This window comes from Microcaecilia unicolor, chromosome 3 (assembly GCF_901765095.1).
Source record: "Microcaecilia unicolor chromosome 3, aMicUni1.1, whole genome shotgun sequence".
NCBI classification, from domain to species: domain Eukaryota; kingdom Metazoa; phylum Chordata; class Amphibia; order Gymnophiona; family Siphonopidae; genus Microcaecilia; species Microcaecilia unicolor.
The window spans coordinates 294,212,817-294,233,335 of NC_044033.1; the positions used below are offsets into that span (position 1 = coordinate 294,212,817).

Genomic DNA, 20,519 nt, shown 5'->3' on the forward strand with positions numbered 1-20,519 from the left:
CTTTACAACTAGCCACATAAAAAGATATTCAAATTATGACATTCAACTCAAAAACAGCACATACATCTTCCATTGCCAGATGCTTCTGGTGTTGAAATCTATAAATCAGTCCAGCTTTCAGCAGTTCAGCAAATGGCTATGTGCCAACGGTGTTGACAACTTCCAAAAGGGCTCCCACATCTATTGAAACCTCTTGCCCGGTACAGAATCAAGGTCCAGCAGATCACAAGGTTCCTACATGGCTTGCTGCAACATCTCTGCTCGCCACTGGGCCAGTGTAGGCACCTTGCCCATTAAAACAGAACACTTAACAAACTTCATAAAACCTTTGGGTGTAGGACGCATACAGACAATAATATCAAACAAACATAAGGTTGATAGCTGCCATCTCCAATGCCAATAGCCCCCCCCCCCCCCAAAAAAAAAAAACCTGTGGGCATGCCGAAAAATTCCAGTTTTATGTTTAAATCCTTTTTATTGATGACATGGAACAACATGAAATACCAGTCAAATAGTAAGAGTCATCAACGTTTTCAATAAATATCCCCACCTCCTCACCCCACCCCACTCTTTCCCCAAACAGCTGAAAAGCTTAATCAGAGGGTCTAGGCTCTTATGACCCTCTGAAATTTTAAATCGTTTGTATTGAACAATGCAATAAACCATCAAATAAACAGTACAGTTTAACATGTAAACTTTGTAGGAAAAACAAAGTCAACTCCCAATTTAGCTAATCCCCCCAAAGTTCCAGTTTTTAAGTTACCTCATGGTATGGTCTGGATTTTTGTGTGGATGGAAGTTTGATGCCTTGTTTGCCCGGACCTCCAGCCTTAAGGTTAGCCCCGGCTCTGGGTCCACCAAATAAATTCTTTGTGTGTCCTTCTCACCATCCTGGGTGGGCAGTGACTAGGCAGCTGCCTAGCTCACATAAACAACCAAGGGGGTTACATATATGTGTGTTGTGGAGTTCTCAATAGTGGAATAGTAGGGGCTGCTCCGGATGAGGACCCAGGTGCATTGGCGGAGCTGTGTCAGTGGAAATTTGTACAGTATCTGTCCATACTATGTCTTTACACAAACCAGAACTATTAATCCCTTATTTTTGTGAGTGCTAAATTTTCCTTATATTTTCTTTATTGTTACTACCTAAGAATTTTCTTAGTTGATCCTGTTTTAAAATCTGAATACATAATCAATAAAATCAGTTGTTTGTTTCTTTGTGCCTCTTAGGAGCTGAGTGAATTAATCCCCAAGTCTGTGGTTGGAGAACTGAAAGATGATTCAAGCAATGTGGTCCATCTGATCTCAGATGCATATAATGTAAGCACAATCTACCGGGAATGAAATGTTTAAAAATTGGACAGCTCTGAAGAGAGGCAAGGGAATTGAAGGGATCAGATAAGAAAAACGAGGGCAATGACCCAAAAACTAATGGGCCTAATATTCAAAGGCTTTATGCTCATAATACTGAAAGTTTTGCTCCTAAATTGGCCTGTTTGAAACTTTTCTAGTCTGAATGCCTCTACTATATATACTTGAATATAAGCCCATCAAAATATAAGCCAAGATAACATTTTTTGCCTAATAAAAGGGGGAAAAATGTTAACTTGAATATAAGCAGAGGGCTTCTATTCAAGTGTTCCTCTCCCATAATGACAGACATTTCTCTCCCTCTTCCCTGTCCCTCCTCCTCCCACAGTTACCAGTATTTCTCTCCCTCTCCTACCTCCCTCACTCCCACAGTCTCCCACAGTGACTGATACTCCTGACTTCCTTCCCCTCCTGACTTCCTTCCCCTGCATCCCCCACTGAAGTGACTGGCATTTCTCTTACTGGCAGTAAGCCAGGACGCTGACTGTTGACATGGAAGTAACTGCAACAGGGCCGGTCCAGGACCTTGAGCATCTGTGCATGCTCGAAGCCTTCCAGCTCACCTGAGTTAGCAGGACTTGAGCATGCACAGATGCTCAAGGCCCCGACTGGCCCTGCTTGCAGTTACTACCGTGTCAGCGTCCAGGCTTACTGGTAAGGGAAATGTCAGTCATCGTGCACAGCAGGGTGGGAGGAGACATTCTGACTCGACTATAAGGTGAGACCCCAATTTTTGGGCTTTTATTTTGGCTTATAGTTGAGTATATACAGTATGTATGTGTGTGTGTATGTATATGTATATATATATATATATATATATATATATATATATATATATATATATATAAACATAGATTTTTTTTATTTATTTACTTATAAGATTTTAAATTAAACAGCAACATCAAATCTTTTTAGAAATAAGCCTAGAAATAGAAATGATAAAAAAGGATTAGACTCATAATCCACAGGAAGTTGGAAACATTCAAAAGATATCAAGCAAAGTAAAAGATTCCTTCTGATTTTACTATCAACCTATGAGTCATATTCAGATAGATCCCAATGATCTTTGCACATTTAAGAAACTTTGCAGTTGCAATGGTTTGAAGAAATAATAAATTTTTGATAAATTTTGTCTCTAAAGAAAATGACACACTTACAGGAAAATGCAGCTGGTATCGAGCTCCCAAAGATGTTACTGCCAAATGCATTTCCAAAAATGTATTCCTCATTTTTTGCGCCCATCTTGAAATATCTGGAAATATCTGTATTCAATCACCCAGAAAGCAGGATTGTAAGGCTCTAAAACATAATCTCGGCATGGTCTCCTTATCTTGTAAGAATACAAATGATACCAAAAGTGTAGATTGAGTCTTAATTCCTCTACTGTCTGTTCCAAAAATGTTGAAACATCCAGGCTATCTGATGATACTAGAAATACCTAATTGCTGCAAATATTAGCGTCTCCTAGGATCAATTTGCTTAGTACTATCTCTTTTGCATCCTAAGCTCTAAACTTCAAATTCTATATTCTTGTATATGGAGGAAAAAGCCTCAACAGACTCCCAAAACATAGCTCTATGGCTATCAATTCATTGGAGTGCTAGCTGTCTTCATAGGCTCAAAAAACCTGCTACTGTTTATTTATAGTTTATATCTTTACAGACTATTATCCCGGTTTTAGGTCAAACCCAGCACTTATCTTTGCTTTGACTTTTTGCTGCTTCCGTTTATTCTGTCGCTCAGTCTCTCTATGCCACGGCCTTGACACTGGTCCAGGTTTCGGTATTTCTTCCACTTCCCGCCTCAGGTCCGTGGTGCTGGCGACTCTATATCAACAGCAATACAGATTATATAGTCAATAGTTATTCTTACAGGTTTACCACATGTAGAGTTTGCTTAACACACCTCACTTTTCTATAGTCCATGCCTCCGGAAGTATTCTATTACTTCCTGTTCTCTTTTTATATCCTATGGAATATGATGTCATCTCCGTTCTTACTCCTAGGGTATCCTATTTCTTAGAAAAAATGGACCCACTCAATTCTTGTGTTCAGTCCCTTTGGTTGTACGGTTTGCAATCGGTAAATCCATTTTTTTTTGTTCAATCATTTTTATTAATTTGGATATAACAATAAAAAAAGGAAATTAAGTACCATGACTTAATAACAGTTTAACAAGTTAGAACATGTACACTGACTTATAGAAAAATTATGGACAGTGTTTACATCATCTCTAGAATCCCTGATGCTGTTACATTACAGGTAATTATAACTATAGGAGTAAACATATTATTAAATGTTAGAGGTGAAGAAAAGAAATTATTCTTATATTTGTAATTAGTACCTATTTATAGATGCTTGAACTATAATAATTAATGTTGATTGGATGAGTAATTGAGTATGGGAGTATGGGTAAATCCATTTTTGATCTTGTTGTAGTAACACCAGTTTCCTATTACCTCCCCTTGTAGTAAACGCAACCTTTTGTAGGACAACACACTGGAGCGATTCAAACTCATGCCCCTCTTTTATACAGTGTGCTGCAAGTGGTGCTGTCATTTTCTTTGTATGCATATTGCTTTTATGTTCACCCAATCTTACTGCTAGTTGTCTTGTGGTTTGTCCAACATACTTTTTAGCACATGGACATTGCACACAATATACTACAAATTCGGATACACAGCTGAACTGTCAACCTGACTGTGGGTCTCTAAATTTATCTGTCTCCATCAAGCAAGCCTGAAACCTATTGATTGGCTGGTAGAAAGTGATAGTGGACACAGAAAATGTGGTGAGTGCAGTATGTGTGGAATAATGATGGAGACAGATAAATTTGAACCCTTGCCTGGACCTGGACTTTGCCTTTGCCTTTGCTTGCCACCTGCCCGGTGGCTTTTGCCTGGACTTTACTTCGGCCTCTGTTTGCCGCTTGCCCCGGTGACTTGACTTGGATCTTCCCTGGGGTCTGCTGATTGTCTTGGCCTGTATCTCGGACTGGACTCCCGCCTGGGTTCTCTGCCTGCGACCCTCCTCAGGTAAGATCGGGGTTGTTCGGCCGCCTAAACACTGTTTGGGCCCAAGGGTTCACCGCTTGTCATTACAGGTTGTGACAGGTGTGACCAGCAGAAGAAAGGAGGTGTTGATGCCCCTGTACAAGTTGTTGGTGAGGCCCCACCTGGAGTATTGTGTTCAGTTTTGGAGGCCGTATCTTGCTAAGGATATAAAAAGAATTGAAGCAGTGCAAAGAAAAGCTACAAAAATGATATGGGATTTGCGTTACAAGACGTATGAAGAGAGACTTGTTGACCTGAACATGTATACCCTGGAGGAAAAGAGAAACAGGAGTGATATGATACAGACGTTCAAAGGCATGGGCGTAGATTGGGGGGGGCGAGGGGGGGCATTGCCCCCCCAAACGAGTCGCACCGGCGAACTGGCAGGGCTTAATTGTGTCTTCCCCGCCGGCGCTGCCTCGGTCTCTGACTCCCTGCAGCATTTTTGTCCGTCGCTGTCAGCGCTGCCATTCATTCTCACAGGCAGCCTCGTTCCCGCTCCCCTTTGCCGCATCCTCCGGCTCTCTCTGATGCACTTCCTGTTAAACAGGAAATGCATCAGAGAGAGCCGGTCGGAGGAGTGGACGCGGCAAAGGGGAGCGGGAACGAGGCTGCCTGTGAGAATGAATGGCAGCGCTGACGGCGATGGACAAAAATGCTGCAGGGAGTCAGAGACCGAGGCAGCGCCGGCGGGGAAGAGCGAGGCAGCATGCTGGCTGGTGGCAGGGAGACAGGGAGAGACAGTCACAGGAGCACTGTTGAGGTGATGGGGTAATGCTAGGTAGAGGTGAGCGAGAGAGGTGGGGAATGTTGGTGGGGGGAGATGCATGGGGGAGAGAGAGGGAGAAATAATACTGGATGTGGAGGAGGAGGGAGGGACAGCAAGAGAAAAGGGGAAATGTTGGAACATGGAAGTGGGAGGGAGGGAGACAGAGAGAGATGCTGTATGGGGATGGGAGAGATGCTAAAAGGGGAAGGAAGAGAACGAAAGAGATAGATGTTGGGCCCAGGGTGCAAGGAAGGGAGATACTGAGAGTGATGTGGGCAGTGAGAGAGAAGACGGAGGGAAGACAGGTTGTACATGGGGATGGATGAGAGGGAGGGATAGATATACACTAAAGGGGAAAGAGAAAAAGAGGGAGATTGTGGATCCAGGGACAGAAGGGAGTGAGGGAGAAATGCTGGACAATTGGAGGGAGGGAAGAGAGAGAGGAAGAAATGCTGGACCACAGGGAAGTGGGGGCTGGAAGATGCTGGGGTGTGGGTGTGTGTGTGGAAGGGACAGGGAGATATTAGGCTACAATGGGAGAAAGGGAGCAGGCGTGCTGGGCTAGAAGGTTGGAGGGAGGAAGTTGCTGCAAATGGTGGAACTATTTGGGAGAGGCCAAAGGGGAGGTGGGAAGGAAACAAATGAGAGGATGATAGTGATGGGGGGGGGGGCAGAAATGTGGTAAGGGAGAGTTGATTAAAGATGAAAGGAAATGAAAGGTTGGAGGAAGGACTGAGAAGAGGAATGGGGCAGCTAGTGGGTGAGAGAAAGAAATGGAATTTGATAGCTGAAAACTAAAAAGGAGAAGGATGAGGACAAGGGTGAAATTTAAGTGATCAGAGAGGAAAGAGCTAAAAAAGAAATAATGTGTCAAAGGTAGGTGTAGTGAAGGAATGGAATAAGACAGGAGAGAAGAGAAAAGACAAATGGACAGCAAGCAGTTGAAGGAGAATTAGCAGAAAGACAGGAAAAGAGGAAACTGGAACCAGCATGATTGAACAGTAAAATGTCCAGACAACAAAGGTACAAAAAAGTATTTTATTTTGAATCTATTAAATGGAATATCAAATGGAAAGAAGACACTGCATAAAACAGAAGACACTGGGACCAAAGCGAATAGAAAAACTAAATGATCAGACAACAAAGGTAGAAAAAAGTATTTTATTCAGAATTTATTAATTGGAATGTCAGCTTTCTGTGAAATTTTGCATGTAAGTTTCAATTTTTCTGGTATTGCTGCATGCTGAGTCTGACTTCTTGAGTTAACTTTCCAGTTCAGTATTTTGCCTTCATATTTTCTGCTTTCTAGTTCCTTGTGTCATGTCTGTTGTGTCATGTGTTTTTCACGAGGTAGTGTATTGGTGTTTTAGAGCCTGGTGTAATTACAGTTCTGCCTTTTCACGCATAAGGTTGCAGCTCGTCCTGTCCTTGGAATTAGTGCTGTTATGGTTTAGTCAGGTTATGAGTGTGTTTTTGCACAAGTTTGTGTATAGTGTGTTGCAGTGGAGAGATTGTGTGTTGGCTTTACTGAGGTGGCACCAAAACATCAGAAAGGGTGTAGAGCGTAAATCATGACACACTACCTCTTGAAGGATCTACATATAGAGCTTATGCATTTCTAAGGTCAACACTGGCATGGTATGGGAAAAGGGGTGGGGAAATACTACTGGAGTGGAAGAAGGAAAGAAGGAAGGGAGAAAGAGCTGGCTTGATATCTCATACATATTCATTATGGTTATTCCCAAAAAAAGCCAGCTTTTTTTCCCTTCCTTCCTTCCTCCGTATTAGCATATTCATTTGCATATGTATATATGCAAATGAATATGCTAATATGCTCCGCCCCATCCTTTGCCCCCCCAAATGAAACAGTCAAACTACGCCTATGTTCAAAGGTATTAATCCACAAACAGACATTTTTCGGAGACGGGAAGGCAGTAGAACTAGAGGACATGAAATGAGGTTGAAGGGGGGCAGACTCAAGAAAAATGTCAGGAAGTATTTTTTCATGGAGAGAGTGGTGGATACTTGGAATGCCCTCCTGCGGGAGGTGGTGGAGATGAAAACGGTAACGGAATTTTAAAATGCATGGGATCAATGGCGTGCCAAGGGCGGGGCAGTGGGGGCAGTCCACCCCAGGTGTCAGCAGGTGGGGGTGCTCCGCTGGTGCCGCAGTCCCCACCTGCCTACCAGCTCCATCGACGGACAGATGACCCTCTTCTCCTGCCACCCGTCACCCAGCCTTAAAAAAAAACCTGTGAAGCGCCTCGCGTCTGCTCTGCTCTGCTGTAAAGGAAGCAAATCGCCTTGTCACATCGGCCCTTCCCCCACTATGTCCCGCCCTTGCGGAAATAGGAAGTTACATCAGAGGGTGGGACTCAGATGTGAGAAGGGGACTGGGTCTGGGGGGGCTCAGATGGGAGAAGGGGACTGGGTCTGGTGAGGGCTCAGATGGGAGATGGGGACTGGGTCCGGGTGGGGTGGGGTGGGCTCAGATGGGAGAGGACTGGGTTTGGGAGGGGGGGATCATAGGAGAAGGGGCCTGGAGCTGGAACTGGGGTCTGAGAAGGGGGCAGGAGGGGAATGGGGCCATGCCTGGGGCAGGTGGGAGAATGGGTCTGGGGCTGAAAAGGGGGGCCCTAATGCAAGGCATGTGGATGAAGGGGACTGGAACTGGGGGCTGAAAAGGAGGTTAGGTGGGATAAGGGGGCTAGTAATGGAACTGGGGACTGAAAAGGCAGGAGCTGAAACTGTAGGGACTGGGGGCTGAAAAGGGGACAGGGAGAAGTGGCTGGGGCTGAAGCTCGGGACTGGTGGGAGAAAAGGGCTGGGGCTGAAACTGGGGACTGGTGGGATAGTGGGGCTGAAACTGGGGGCTGAAAGGGAGGGGCATGTGGGAGATGTGGGCTGGGGCTGGAACTAGGGGCAGGTGAGATAATGGGGCTGGAACTGGGGGCCGAAAAGAAGGGGCAGCGAGAGGGCAGACCCTGGATGGAAGGGACGGCAGAGAGGGCAGACACTAAGTGGCAGAGAGAGAGCGAAGACAGATGCTGGATGGAAGGAAGACGGTGAAAAGAAGATGAGGAAAGCAGAGACCAGAGACAACAAACTGTAAATAAAATATATATTTTTATTTTTTTGCTTTAGGATAAAGTAGTATTGTAGATGTGTTAATAAATGTTTATAAATAGAACGTGTAAATAAGGTAATCTTTTTATTGGACTAATTTTAATACATTTTGACTAACTTTCGGAGAACAAAACCCCCTTCCTCAGGTCAGGATAGGATACTGTAACAGCACTGTACTGTATTGACCTGAGGAAGGAGGTTTTGGCCTCTGAAAGCTAAATGTATTAGTCCAATAAAATGGTATTATTTTATTTTCTATATTTGTTTTATTTCTATTTGTTAATTTGTAAGGCGGTGATTGGTATTTGTAAGTTTTTTTTCAAATTTACATCTGCTGTCTTAAATTTTGCACAGTACTAGGGGACATTTTCTGTTTCTGTGGTGTTGCTTTGTATGCAGAGTCTGGCATCTTGGGGGTTCAGTTTAATTTTTGTCTAAATAGAATGTTTATGATTACTTATTGTATAGTGGATTAGAGTCAGTGGTGTGCTGGTAAATTTTTAACAACAGGCTCTCTCCCCGGTCCACCTCAGCGCCCCCCCCCCCCCCCCCCCCCGTCCACCCCCCATCCACCTCTGCGCCCTCCCTAAAATTGCAGAGCTGGCTATAGCCGGGGTGGGGGGGGGGGGGAATGCATTACTCTCTCCAGGAAAAAAAAAAATTAAATGATCCCAGGTTCCAATCTAATTCATGTTTAATATGGGATAAAATGCCATAAATAAGTAAATAAATATAAACTTTTAACGTTCAGCACCTGATTCTCAAAGTGGACATATTCCAAACACTATAATGAAAATAAAATTATTTTTTTCTACCTTTGTTGTCTGGTGACTTTGTTTCTCTGATCATGCTGGCCCAGTATCTGATTCTGCTGCTATCTGTCCTCTTAACTCCGTTTCCAGGGCTTCCTTTCCATTTATTTATTTTCTTTCCTCCTTTCTTCTTCATTTCTGGTCCTCCGCAGACTTGACTGTACAGTGGACCCAGCTTCTGCCTATTTTCTCCATCCATGTGCAGTTTCTCTCCTCACTTCCTTTTCCCTCATCTAATCTCCTTCCTCTATCTTCCCTCCATGTCCAGCATTTCTTCTCTCTCCCTTCCCTCCATCCATGTCCAGAATTTCTCTCCCCTGCCCCCCTCTACTCATCCATGCCCAGCAATACTCTCCCCTGCCCCCCTCTACCCATCCATGCCCAGCATTTCTCTCCCCTGCCCCCCTCTACTCATCCATGCCCAGCAATTCTCTCCCCTGCCCCCCTCTACCCATCCATGCCCAGTAATTCTCTTCCTCGCCCATCCATACCCAGCAATTCTCTCCCCTGCCCCCCTGCCCATCCATGCCCAGCATTTCTCTCCCCTGCCCCCCTCTGCCCATCCATGCTCAGCAATTCTCTCCCCTGCCCCCCTCTACCCATCCATGCCCAGCATTTCTCTCCCCTGCCCCCCTCTGCCCATCCATGCCCAGCATTTCTCTCCCCTGCCCCCCTCTGCCCTTCCATGCCCAGCATTTCTCTCCCCTGCCCCCCTCTGCCCATCCATGCTCAGCAATTCTCTCCCCTGCCCCCCTCTACCCATCCATGCCCAGCATTTCTCTCCCCTGCCCCCCAATTCTGTCCCCCTGCCCCCTCTGCTCATCCATGCCCAGCATTTCTCTCCCCTGCCCCCCTCTACTCATCCATGCCCAGCATTTCTTTCCCCTGCCCCCCTCTGCCCATCCATGCCCAGCAATTCTCTCCCCTGCCCCTCTCTGCCCTTCCATGCCCAACATTTCTCTCCCCTGCCCCCCTCTACTCATCCATGCCCAGCATTTCTTTCCCCTGCCCCCCTCTGCCCATCCATGCCCATCCATTCTCTCCCCTGCCCCCCTCTGCCCATCCATGCCCAGCAATTCTCTCCCCTGCCCCCCTCTGCCCTTCCATGCCCAGCATTTCTCTCCCCTGCCCCCTCTACTCATCCATGCCCAGCAATTCTCTTCCCTCCCCTGCCCTCCCGCTCCCAAACACGTCCAACGATGTCCTTCGCCCCCACCCTCCCCTCTCACTCCTATCCATCAGTTTCTCTTACCGCCCTCAAAGCGCCGCTTATTTAAGGCGCTGCTGCCCGTCTTCAGCCTTCCCTGCTTGTTTCGGATGAGTTCTTCCCTCAGTCCCGCCTTCGCGGAAAAAGGAAATGATGTCAGAATGACGTCAGAAGGCGGGACTGAGGGAAGAACTCATCCGAAACAAGCAGGGAAGGCTGAAGACGGGCAGTAGCGCTTTAAATAAGCGGCGCTTTGAGGGGCGGTAAGAGAAACTGACGGATAGGAGCGAGAGGGGAGGGTGGGGGCGAAGGACATCATTGGACGTGTTTGGGAGCGGGAGGGGAGGTAAGCATGGCCTGTGATGGTGCCCTCCTGCCATGCTTACCTCCCCTAAAGGAGCCGGCTCGCCCCCAACAACAACCGGCTCGCAAGAGCTGTCAAAATTTAACAAGCGGCTCTTGCGAGCCGGAGCGAGCCAGCTCCAGCACACCGCTGATTAGAGTGTATCTGTGTTTGTGAAAAAGACATGGGTTTCAGTTGGCATTGATTGTGCAGGATTGATGATCTGTCTGTCTGGTTTTGTTTTACAATAGGTGAACTGATGTTCTAGTGCTCACTGTAGTGTTTAAGATGCTTTCCTTTTCCTTGTGTGACTTGTAGAAATGACTGCTTATGGTATGCTAGAATTGCTGTATAGATCCTGAGTGTTTTGTATTCTCGGTATGCCTAGTACTGGATTTTGGAGGGGGGTGTTAAAAAATGACTAGCCCTGGGAGTCAACTACCCTAGGTACGCCACTGCGTGGGATAAACATAAAGGAATCCTGTTCAGAAGGAATGGATCCTCAAAAGCTTAGCAGAGATTGGGTGGTAGCACCAGTGGTTTGGAGGCGGTCTGTGCCCCGAAAATGGCAGATACAAATCAAGGTCAGGTATACATATAAAGTAGCACATATGAGTTTATCTTGTTGGGTAGACTGGATGGACTGTACAGGTCTTTCTCTGTTGTCATCGACTATGATAGATTTTATATATACATATCTATATCTATATATCTATATCTATATATATAATTTTTTGTTTCTCTATTGTGTTCTCACTTCCTATGTCTTTTATTTTGTATATAAAACACATGTATTCTCTTGTTTTTATATAACATATGAATATCATGTCATGTCATTGTCCATAATTAATATTCTACCACAATATCACCTTGTATTTGTTCATACCGGAATTGGCAAACACCGATACGGTACTATGTAAGCCACATTGAGCCTGCAAATAGGTGGGAAAATGTGAGTACAAATGTAACAAATAAATAAACTATTTTCTATGTTACATTTTGTATGTGGTGATAATGATTTTTATAAGTAATAGAATATTGATCTATTCCACTACAATTGTTACAATGTGGACACAATGCACTTTCAGAATAGTGTGACATTGGATTTGGAGCACACAGCTCCCATTAGTGGAATGCATTGGCGGTGTTACTTCTGGTTCATTTTGTTTGGTTTTTTTTTAACATTTTTTGGTGGCTGCTAGATATATTATTATTTTTTGTTCATTTCCCCCCATTTACTAAGCCACACTAGCGGCTCCTGCATGGCACTGCCGACACAGCCCATTCAAAGTGAATGGACATTTTCAGCATTACCACCCTGACAGCCACTAGTGCAGCTTAGTAAATGGGGGGGGGGGGGGGGTTGTTTTTTTACATTTTTTGGTGGCTTCTAGATATATTATTATTTTTTTTTTATTATTGACATAAGGTTTTGAATTATATATATATAATATTTTTATAGTGAGTATGTGGCACATCTTAATTTAGTTCTGTGCAGCAGCACTTTTTTATATTTACTTATTTTTTCTTCATTTTTAATATATGGCAGATATATGTGATATTTATGCTCTGCAGTGGGTATTTAATTATTTTTGAGCTTTGTAGATTGTGACCTTATGACCTCCTTTGAAGAGCTTGAGTGGTGTAGAACGAGTAGAAGTAAATCAACTTTTTACTCGTTCCAAAAGTACAAAGACCAGGGGATACTCGAGGAAGTTACATGGAAACACTTTTAAAACAAATAGGAGGAAATATTTTTTTCACTCAACAAATATTTAAGCTCTGAAACTAATTGGCAGAGGATGTTGTAACAGTGGTTAGCATATCTGGGTTTTAAAAAGATTTGTACAAATTCCTGGAGGAAAAGTCCATAGTATTCTATTGAGAAAAACATGGGGAAACCACTGTTTGCCCTGGTAGTAAGGAATGTTGCCACAAGTTGGGTTTCTGCCAGGTACTTGTGACCTATATTGACCACTATTAGAAGCAGGATACTGGGCTAGATGGACCATTGGTCTGACCCAGTATGGCTACTCTTATGTTCTTATGTTATGTTCTTTACACACGCTGCCATTATGTGGTTTCCTTTGGTAAGATTCATACTTTGCTATTGATACATAGAGGCGCTGCAAGCCACTGGTTCTTTTTAAAGATTACTTTACACTGAGCATTTTGCTGCCATCCTCTGGTTTTTTACAATATGTTTGTGCTTAGACTTTACTCTTTTTTTTTTCTGTATTGATAAGCAGATTTGCTCCTAGACACTGTTATCGTGTGGTCCTTTTTAAAAAGATAGCTTTGTACTGAGCACTTTGCTTTAGTGCACAACTAGCCATACTTTGTTTTTATGTTTTACATGTGGCCAAATCAAAGTCCTGCCGGTGTCTCCTTTGCCTCCTCCACTGTGGCCAATTTACACCATACTCTGTCTCTCTCTCCTTTCATCCCATCCATACCACTTTCCCCCCAACCAGTATTCACCAGTCCCTCTCTCCCCTTAATTCACTCGCCTGCTGCTACTGTGCTACTTCTTTGGGCTCAGGTAGTCCAGTGCCCCTACTAGAAACACCACTTCTACTTCCTGTGCGATATAATAAGGGAATAATATTTTATTTTGATGAAAGTGTGTTACTATCCATTCTCCCGTAGTTCAGTTCCTGACCATAGCTCCTCTCGGTATCAGAGCTGCCAAGGGAAAGGAATTTTCAATTCAGGGCACTGCATGCCACCACAAGCTCTGCCCCTTCCCCATCCTTGTACTAAAATACTTTATGTACCACAATGACTGCAGGACAGGGAAAAAAGGGGGTAGATACGAGCTGCCACCCCACAACTGATTCAGCCAAATTAGCGATACTGTATTTCCCACCCAGTGATGTTTGGGGTGGTCAGTTGTGGGGGACAGCTGATAAACAATTGTTAAACCTTTTCGTCTGTAGTTTGAATGTGTCCTCTTTCTCTGCTTCCTCTTGGCTTTCTTTAATTTCCTCTCTGGATCCTCATTCCTTCTCTTGTAAAACTTGTTTTCCTGTCTTCCTTTCTTTTTTTTCCCTCCAGGCATAAACCTCTTTCATATGCAGGTTTTCTTGTCACAGCTTATTACCATCTCTCATATCTTCAGCCAATTCCATCTTTCTCATCCCCCTCTATGCCTCTTCCACCATGATCCTCTCTCTCTCTTTTCATAGCCCTGTTTTCAGCCTATCAGGCCCCCCTTCTCTCTGAGTCCCGCAAAGTTCCTCTCCTAGTCCTCATCTTTCCCCTGCCAATCCTCAACCACTTGTGCCACAGTCTATGCTCTCCTCCCCACCCCCAGCTTGGATTCCCTTCAGCTCTGTCCTCCCTCTCATAACCCATGTCACTTCTTTCAGCCTCTCTTCCCCTCAAAACCCCTGTCTTCCTACTTTCACAGCTTCTGTCTACTGTTCTCCCTTTCCCTCAGTCCCACTAACAGCCTCTTCTCCACCCCTTAGGCTCAGTTGTTTTTCTCCTCTCCCAGCTAGGATTCCATCTTTTAGTTGTATTACATCTCCCAACCAGGAACCCCTTTTTACAGCTAGCCTCCCTCTCCCAGCTCCTCTAAGGTCTTCTGCCAGCACCTCTCGCAGCCCCCAGAGAGGTTCTGTAATTTTCTTCATAGTTCCAATTTGTGCCATTCTCTTCAATTCTTCTTGCATCTCTGAGAGCAGTGTGATGGGGACTCTAAGTGCTATACTAACTGTGAAGTGCTCTTTCTTTCTGTGAGAATTTTACTGGATCCCCACATGAAGATCCATGTTAGCAACTTCTTCCAGTCTTTTTATGTGTCCCATTTACATGGCCAAACTGCATCCCAAAAGGTTTCTTACATTTCTAGCATTGGTCATTCCTACCATCCCAGTTCACTTTCTGTTTGTCCTGTCCACATCTGTAGCACCATCAGCTGGAAATTTTCCCACTCATGTGGTGGACTCTGTCATGCTCCCTGTGATGTGGTGTTACCCTATCCTGCTGCTCCTTAGTCTTCCAGGAGGATGTGTTCATTTTAAACTCAGAGGGCTTTGGTTACTTCTTGGTGTAGCCCCTGTTTTTTTTTTTACTTCTCCAACTGGTGAACTGTCTGTATTGCATTGTGCATCTGGGATAACTCCTTATCCAAAATCTCAGTTGTCATTTGGACTTTGATGTGTTTGTCCTTTGGAACCTTAAACTCACAAGTATCTGTATGTTCAAACAAAATTCAAGTGTGAGCCTCTGCTGTCCGACCTCTTCTCTGTGTTCCCCAATAGCAGCACACAGATTACATAACATAGTAGGTGACGGCAGAAAAAGACATGTACAGTCCATCCAGTCTGCCCAACAAGATAAACTCTTATGTGCTACTTTATATGTATACCTGACCTTGATATGTATCTGCCATTTCAGGGCACAGACCATAGAAGTCTGCCCAGCACTAGCCCTGCCTCTGATTCTTAAGTGATGATGCATTTTGGAATGAAGTATTCATCAAGCTTCTTCATTCCAGTGTCAGAGTTATTTCTCTGTTTCTCTGCTGCCAGGGTAAATGAGTTGTTGGTGTTCTCAGCCTCAGTGCCCAGTGCATGAATCAAAGATCAAATGTGGACTTGCTGTGCTTCTGTATTCAATTTTGTGCCAGTCCTGAAGCTGGCCAGAACAGTCCACTAGCCTATCACAGCCAGCGCTCCAGGCAGGGCTGAATTTTGGCATCTTCATTAGGTCCAACTTAGTTCCCTTCTGATGCCATGTCATGAGCAGCTGATCTGCCATTCACTCACAAAGGAGATTGGAGGTTGTTTAGTAAAAGAGGAACTTTCAATGTTATACCATTGCTCTCATCAAAAACCTGGCTCTGCAGCAGGGGCGTAGCTACGGGTGGGCCTGGATGGGCCCAGGCCCACCCAGTTTAGCCTCTGGCCCGCCCAGAAGCAGATCCTTGCCGTGACCGTCTCCCACCCCTGCCGCAGCGCTTCATTTAATGTTGTCGGCGCTGCTGTTAGTTTCCCACCCCCCGTGGTGGCGCTTTACACTTTACCCGACGGCAACGCTACAGATGCAGCGCTGACGTCCGACGTCCTGCTCCGGGGCCATCCGCGTCCCGCCTCCGTAACAGGAAGTTACATCAGCGTGGAAGGCCCCGGAGCAGGACGTCGGACGTCAGCGCTGCATCTGTAGCATTGCCGTCGGGTAAAGTGTAAAGCGCCACCGCGGGGGATGGGAAACTAACAGCAGCGCCGACAACATTAAATGAAGCGCTGTAGCAGGGGTGGGAGAGGGTGAGGAAGTCAGTGGGGTGCTGCGTGCTGGCCCAGTAAGGGGAGGCAGGGAAGGGAGGGAACAGAAGGGTGCTGGACTTGCAAGGGTTGGAGGGAAGGGAGAGAGGTTTTGGGATTTGCAGAAGGGAGGTTGGAGGGAAGGGAAGAGGTTTTTGATTTGCAGAGGGGAGGTTGGAAGGAAGGGGAGAGGTTTTGGAATTTGCAGAGGGGAGGTTGGAGGGAAGGGAGAGAAGTTTTGGGATTTGCAGAGGGGAGGTTGGCAGGAAGGAGAGAGAGAGGTTTTGGGATTTGCAGAGGGGAGGTTGGAAGGAAGGGGAGAGGTTTTGGATTTGCCGAGGGGAGGTTGGAGGGAAGGGGGAGAGGTTTTGGATTTGCAGAGGGGAGGTTGGAGGGAAGGGGGAGAGGTTTGGATTTGCAGAGGGGAGGTTGGAGGGAAGGGAGAGGTTTTGGATATATAGGGGGGGGGTGGAAGGAAGGGGAGAGGTGCTGGATATGCAGGGGGGTGGAGGGAAAGGGGAGAAGTGCTGGATATGCAGAGGGTTGAAGTGAAGGGGAAAGGTGCTGGACATGTATGGGAGTTGGATGAAAGGGAAAGAGGTGCTGAACATGTAGGGGGGCTGGATGAAAGGGAGAGATGCTGGACATGTGTGTGTGTGTGGGGGGGGGGGGCTGAAGGAGAGGTGCTGGATATGCAGATGATGATATGCAGAGGGAAGGGAGAGAGATGCAGGGAGAAAGAGCCAGATGCATAAGGGGAAGGAAAGAGAGGAAGAGAAGCTGGTTGGGGGTGGGATCAGCGAGGAGAGGGACACATTGGTGTGGAGGAGGGAGAAAGGGGACCTAGGGAAGTATACAGATACAGAAGGGAGATGATGGGCATTAGGTGGGAGCATGGGGACAGGGACACAAATGTGAAATGCTGTATGGGGATGGCACATGGGCACAGAGGGGTAATGCCTGACCAAGGGGGGGATATAGAATAGAGATAAAATGCTGGACACTGGAGAGGGGGGTATATGGACACGGGGGGGGGGGGGGGGGGAGATACCAGACAAGGGAGAGAATAGGAATGCAGAAGGGATATGCTGGGCATGAGGTGCATAGGTGCACAGAGGAATGATGATGGATGAGGGGATATGAACACAGGGGAGATACTGAACAAGGAAATATAGGAAAACAGAGATGGGAGATGGATGATGGACATGAAGAAAGAAGAAATGTCAAATAGGAGACCCTGGCAAGTGAGTTAAGAGAAGACAGAGGGAAGCAGAAACCAGAGACTGGGACCAATATGATTTGAGAAAAAATGACCAGACAACAAAAAGGTATAAAAAAATATTTTATTTTCAATGTTGTGAATATAATATGTTGGATTTGGAATGTACATCTTGCCAAAGTTGATGGTAAACATGGCTGGGGTCCAGGACAGAAATCTAGGAAAGGACCCCAAATTCCATTACCAGGCTGCTCCTTCAGCTTCCAGCATGCAGGCTTTCTCTGGCCAAGGAACCAAGCACAATTGCCCTAGTTGCATCCCCTAACACCATCCCTGGCATGTGCCATCTTTATATTTTGCACAGGAGCAAGTGCCTTTCTTTCTTGTTTCTCTGGTGGTGTACTACATGCAAGGTCTAGTTTCTTGGGGTTTCCGTTTAATTTATATTTCTAGAGTTTGTGGTCACTTATTCTGTATTTGGCATTTGTGTCTTGTGTGTGTGACTGAGGTATTCTGTTAGCATGAAGTTTCAATGTAGCATTCTGTAGTAATTTGGCTTGTTCAGCTTTCCTGATAAATGTATTTGTATTTTAGGGCCCTACTATAATATTTAAGGCACTTCTTTTTCATAGGTAGGATCTTTGTTTTTGGAAGTTAGTGTTGGCATGGTAGATTTGCTCTAGGTTCTGAGTGACTTTTGTTTTATAGATTTTTTAAGTTAATTTATAATATGTCTGTAATTGAGATTACACTAGAAAACAAAATTTCTTTATATGATGAGTTTTATGGTGAATTGTCCTTGCTGTGCTCTGTATCCATTGTTGGTGGACGGCCAGGAGGTTCTCTGGATGCAGAATGTGTGGCTCAATGGGGCTGAATAGTGCAGTCTGTTGTACTTCCCTTAGCTCTCAATTGGCCTGCAGCCACTGAAGCCTGCACTGCAACCCTCATTGAAGTTATGGGGAGTGGGGTAGGGACAGAGCATGGGTGCATCAGGTTTGCTGTTTTTTTCTTTTTCAAAAAAGTTGGCAACTCTAGTGCCCATCCATCCAACCTGTTGGCCCACCCAAAAATTGCCTTCTGGCTACGCCACTGCTCTGCAGGCTTCTCCCAATAATAACTTTCTTTACCTGCTTGGTCATTCCAACAGCATCACCTAGTCACAACCCTCTGTAATGGAAAGCAGTCATTTACCATCTAATTCTATCATGGTGACCCTGCTAGTCCATGCTACATATTTGCTATGCTTGCATAACGAGAGAATGCCTTCCAAATAGGTTTTTCACATCACTCAGATCAATTCAAACAAGTTTTGTGCCATTGCGTGCATCGTGATATGGACCTGTTTTTCTTAAGGAAATCAGAACTACAACTCCATAAATGCAATGGTGCCAAACTTGGACAAGGATCAGCTTGTTTGAACTGACCTGGATGAGGGAGCACTCCTATCTTCATAGGAAATACACTCTAATTTCTCCGATTCCAATCATGACTGCTACTCCTCCTTCTTCTCTTCCTCCTCTCTCATGGCCATTTGGTAATTTTGATGAACCCTGAGGTAGAGTGCCTTTTAAAAATCTTCACATGTTAGTCCATTCTTCAGATTCTGCTGTCTAAAAAAAAATACAATTCAAATGCATTAAAGTAGGCGTTTCTTTCACTAATATGCATAACATACTAAACACTTTCAATATGAAATAACAATTATAGAAATATTCAAAAAACATTTAAGAATAAGATCCCAAAATTCTTAATTGCAAAAGTCTTCAGGAACTTTGTCATAGCAAATACAAATTCACTTATTTCCAACAACTGTATTAATGAGGGCCCTAAAAAGTTAAATAGAACACAACCTGTTTCCAGCAATATTAGATGATCTGATTCAATGAAGAACTGAACTGTTTCTGTGGTATGAAGTTAATTTGGAGCAAAGGTCTAAACATGCCAGATGCAGAGCTACTGAAGGAATTCTGAGATAAAGTTACTTCAAGATATAATTGGAGAGAAGGCTATATGAAAATTTCAATGTGTTTGAATAATCCTGGGGCATTTTCTCAGGTCCATCATTGTAAAGTAGAAACATTTTGGCACCACCAAAACAATAATTTGCTTTACAAATAGAAACCCTTAGTCAATTTTTAATTTTTTTTCAAATGCTCTTTAAACTCATATTCATAATATATATATTAATAAATACTACAGTGGGAAAAAATTAAAAATTGACTAAGGGTTTCTATTTGTAAAGCAAAATTTTGATTTGTGAAACCAGGAGAATACTAGTTACCCCAGATATTTAGTATTGTTTACCACCAAATCAATGCCACAATCAGGCCATCCCTCCAAAGTCAGAAGCCATGGGTTATGGAAAATGCTGAGGAAGGTCACTGTGAAGCCTAAATTAATTTCAAAGAAATACAGAGGTCTCTAGCTGAGACTGGAGAAAATGCTGACTGTTCAATAGTTTGAAGATTACACCATAGACATGGCCCATATAGGAGGGAGGGGAGGCACTGCTGAGTAAAAGCTGCTTAATGTTTGCAAAGAAGCACAGGGCACTGCACACATGAAGGAGATTGTTGTGGTCTGATGAGACCAAAGTGGAACGTTATGTTCTCAGTGCTGTGTGTGGTTTTACACCAAAAAGTACATCAGCCTACTAACACAATCCCTACAGCAAAGCATGATGGTGACAGCATTAAGCTGAGGGGATGCTCTGCAACATTCGGGACAGGAGGTTTGCAAAGGTTGAGGGAAAAATGAATAGTTCTTAGTACAGGCAGATCCTGGAAGAAAACCTGTTCCATTCTGCTTTAGGTCTGGGACTGGTAAGAAGATTCACCTGTCAATAGGACAACAAAGCTGCCAAGTTACCCACTGCTAGACCTGAGTTCTTGTACCAAGTAAAGCGCTGCCAAGCCCAGTACTCGGACCAGGTTCTGCTTGGCGGCCGGACAACCCCGGATTTCACCTGCGCTGACCGCCGTTCCCCAGAGGTTGAACCCCTAGGTGCGGGCGGCCTGCAGGGCTTACGAGATGGAGCAGGAAGTGGGGTGATGAACGTGACGGCCAGACAAGCAGCAGGCAAGAGAGTGATCCAGGTACAGGCAGAGTCAGTAGGCAGGCAGCAGATCTAGAGAGTAATCCAGGTACAGGCAAGGTCAGTAGGCAGGCAGCAGACACGAGAGTAATCCAGGTACAGGCAAGGTCAGAAGGCAGGCAGCAGACACAAGAGTAATCCAGGTACAGGCAGAGTCAGTAGGCAGGCAGCAGACACAAGAGTAATCCAGGTACAGGCTAAGTCAGCAACGAAGCACATTATTGAGCAAGTCAGAGGAGAAGCACATTATTGA

General features: G+C 44.9%; 1 protein-coding gene across 1 annotated transcript in view; it reads left to right on the forward strand.

Moving 5' to 3' along the window:
• Positions 1-20,519, forward strand: part of ITGB7 (integrin subunit beta 7) — a 342,955-nt gene that overhangs the window by 227,044 nt on the left and 95,392 nt on the right. Inside the window, exon 9 of the mRNA XM_030198181.1 lies at positions 1,231-1,320. Coding sequence (XP_030054041.1) covers positions 1,231-1,320 — 90 coding nt within the window. The remainder of the gene's footprint in view (positions 1-1,230; positions 1,321-20,519) is intronic.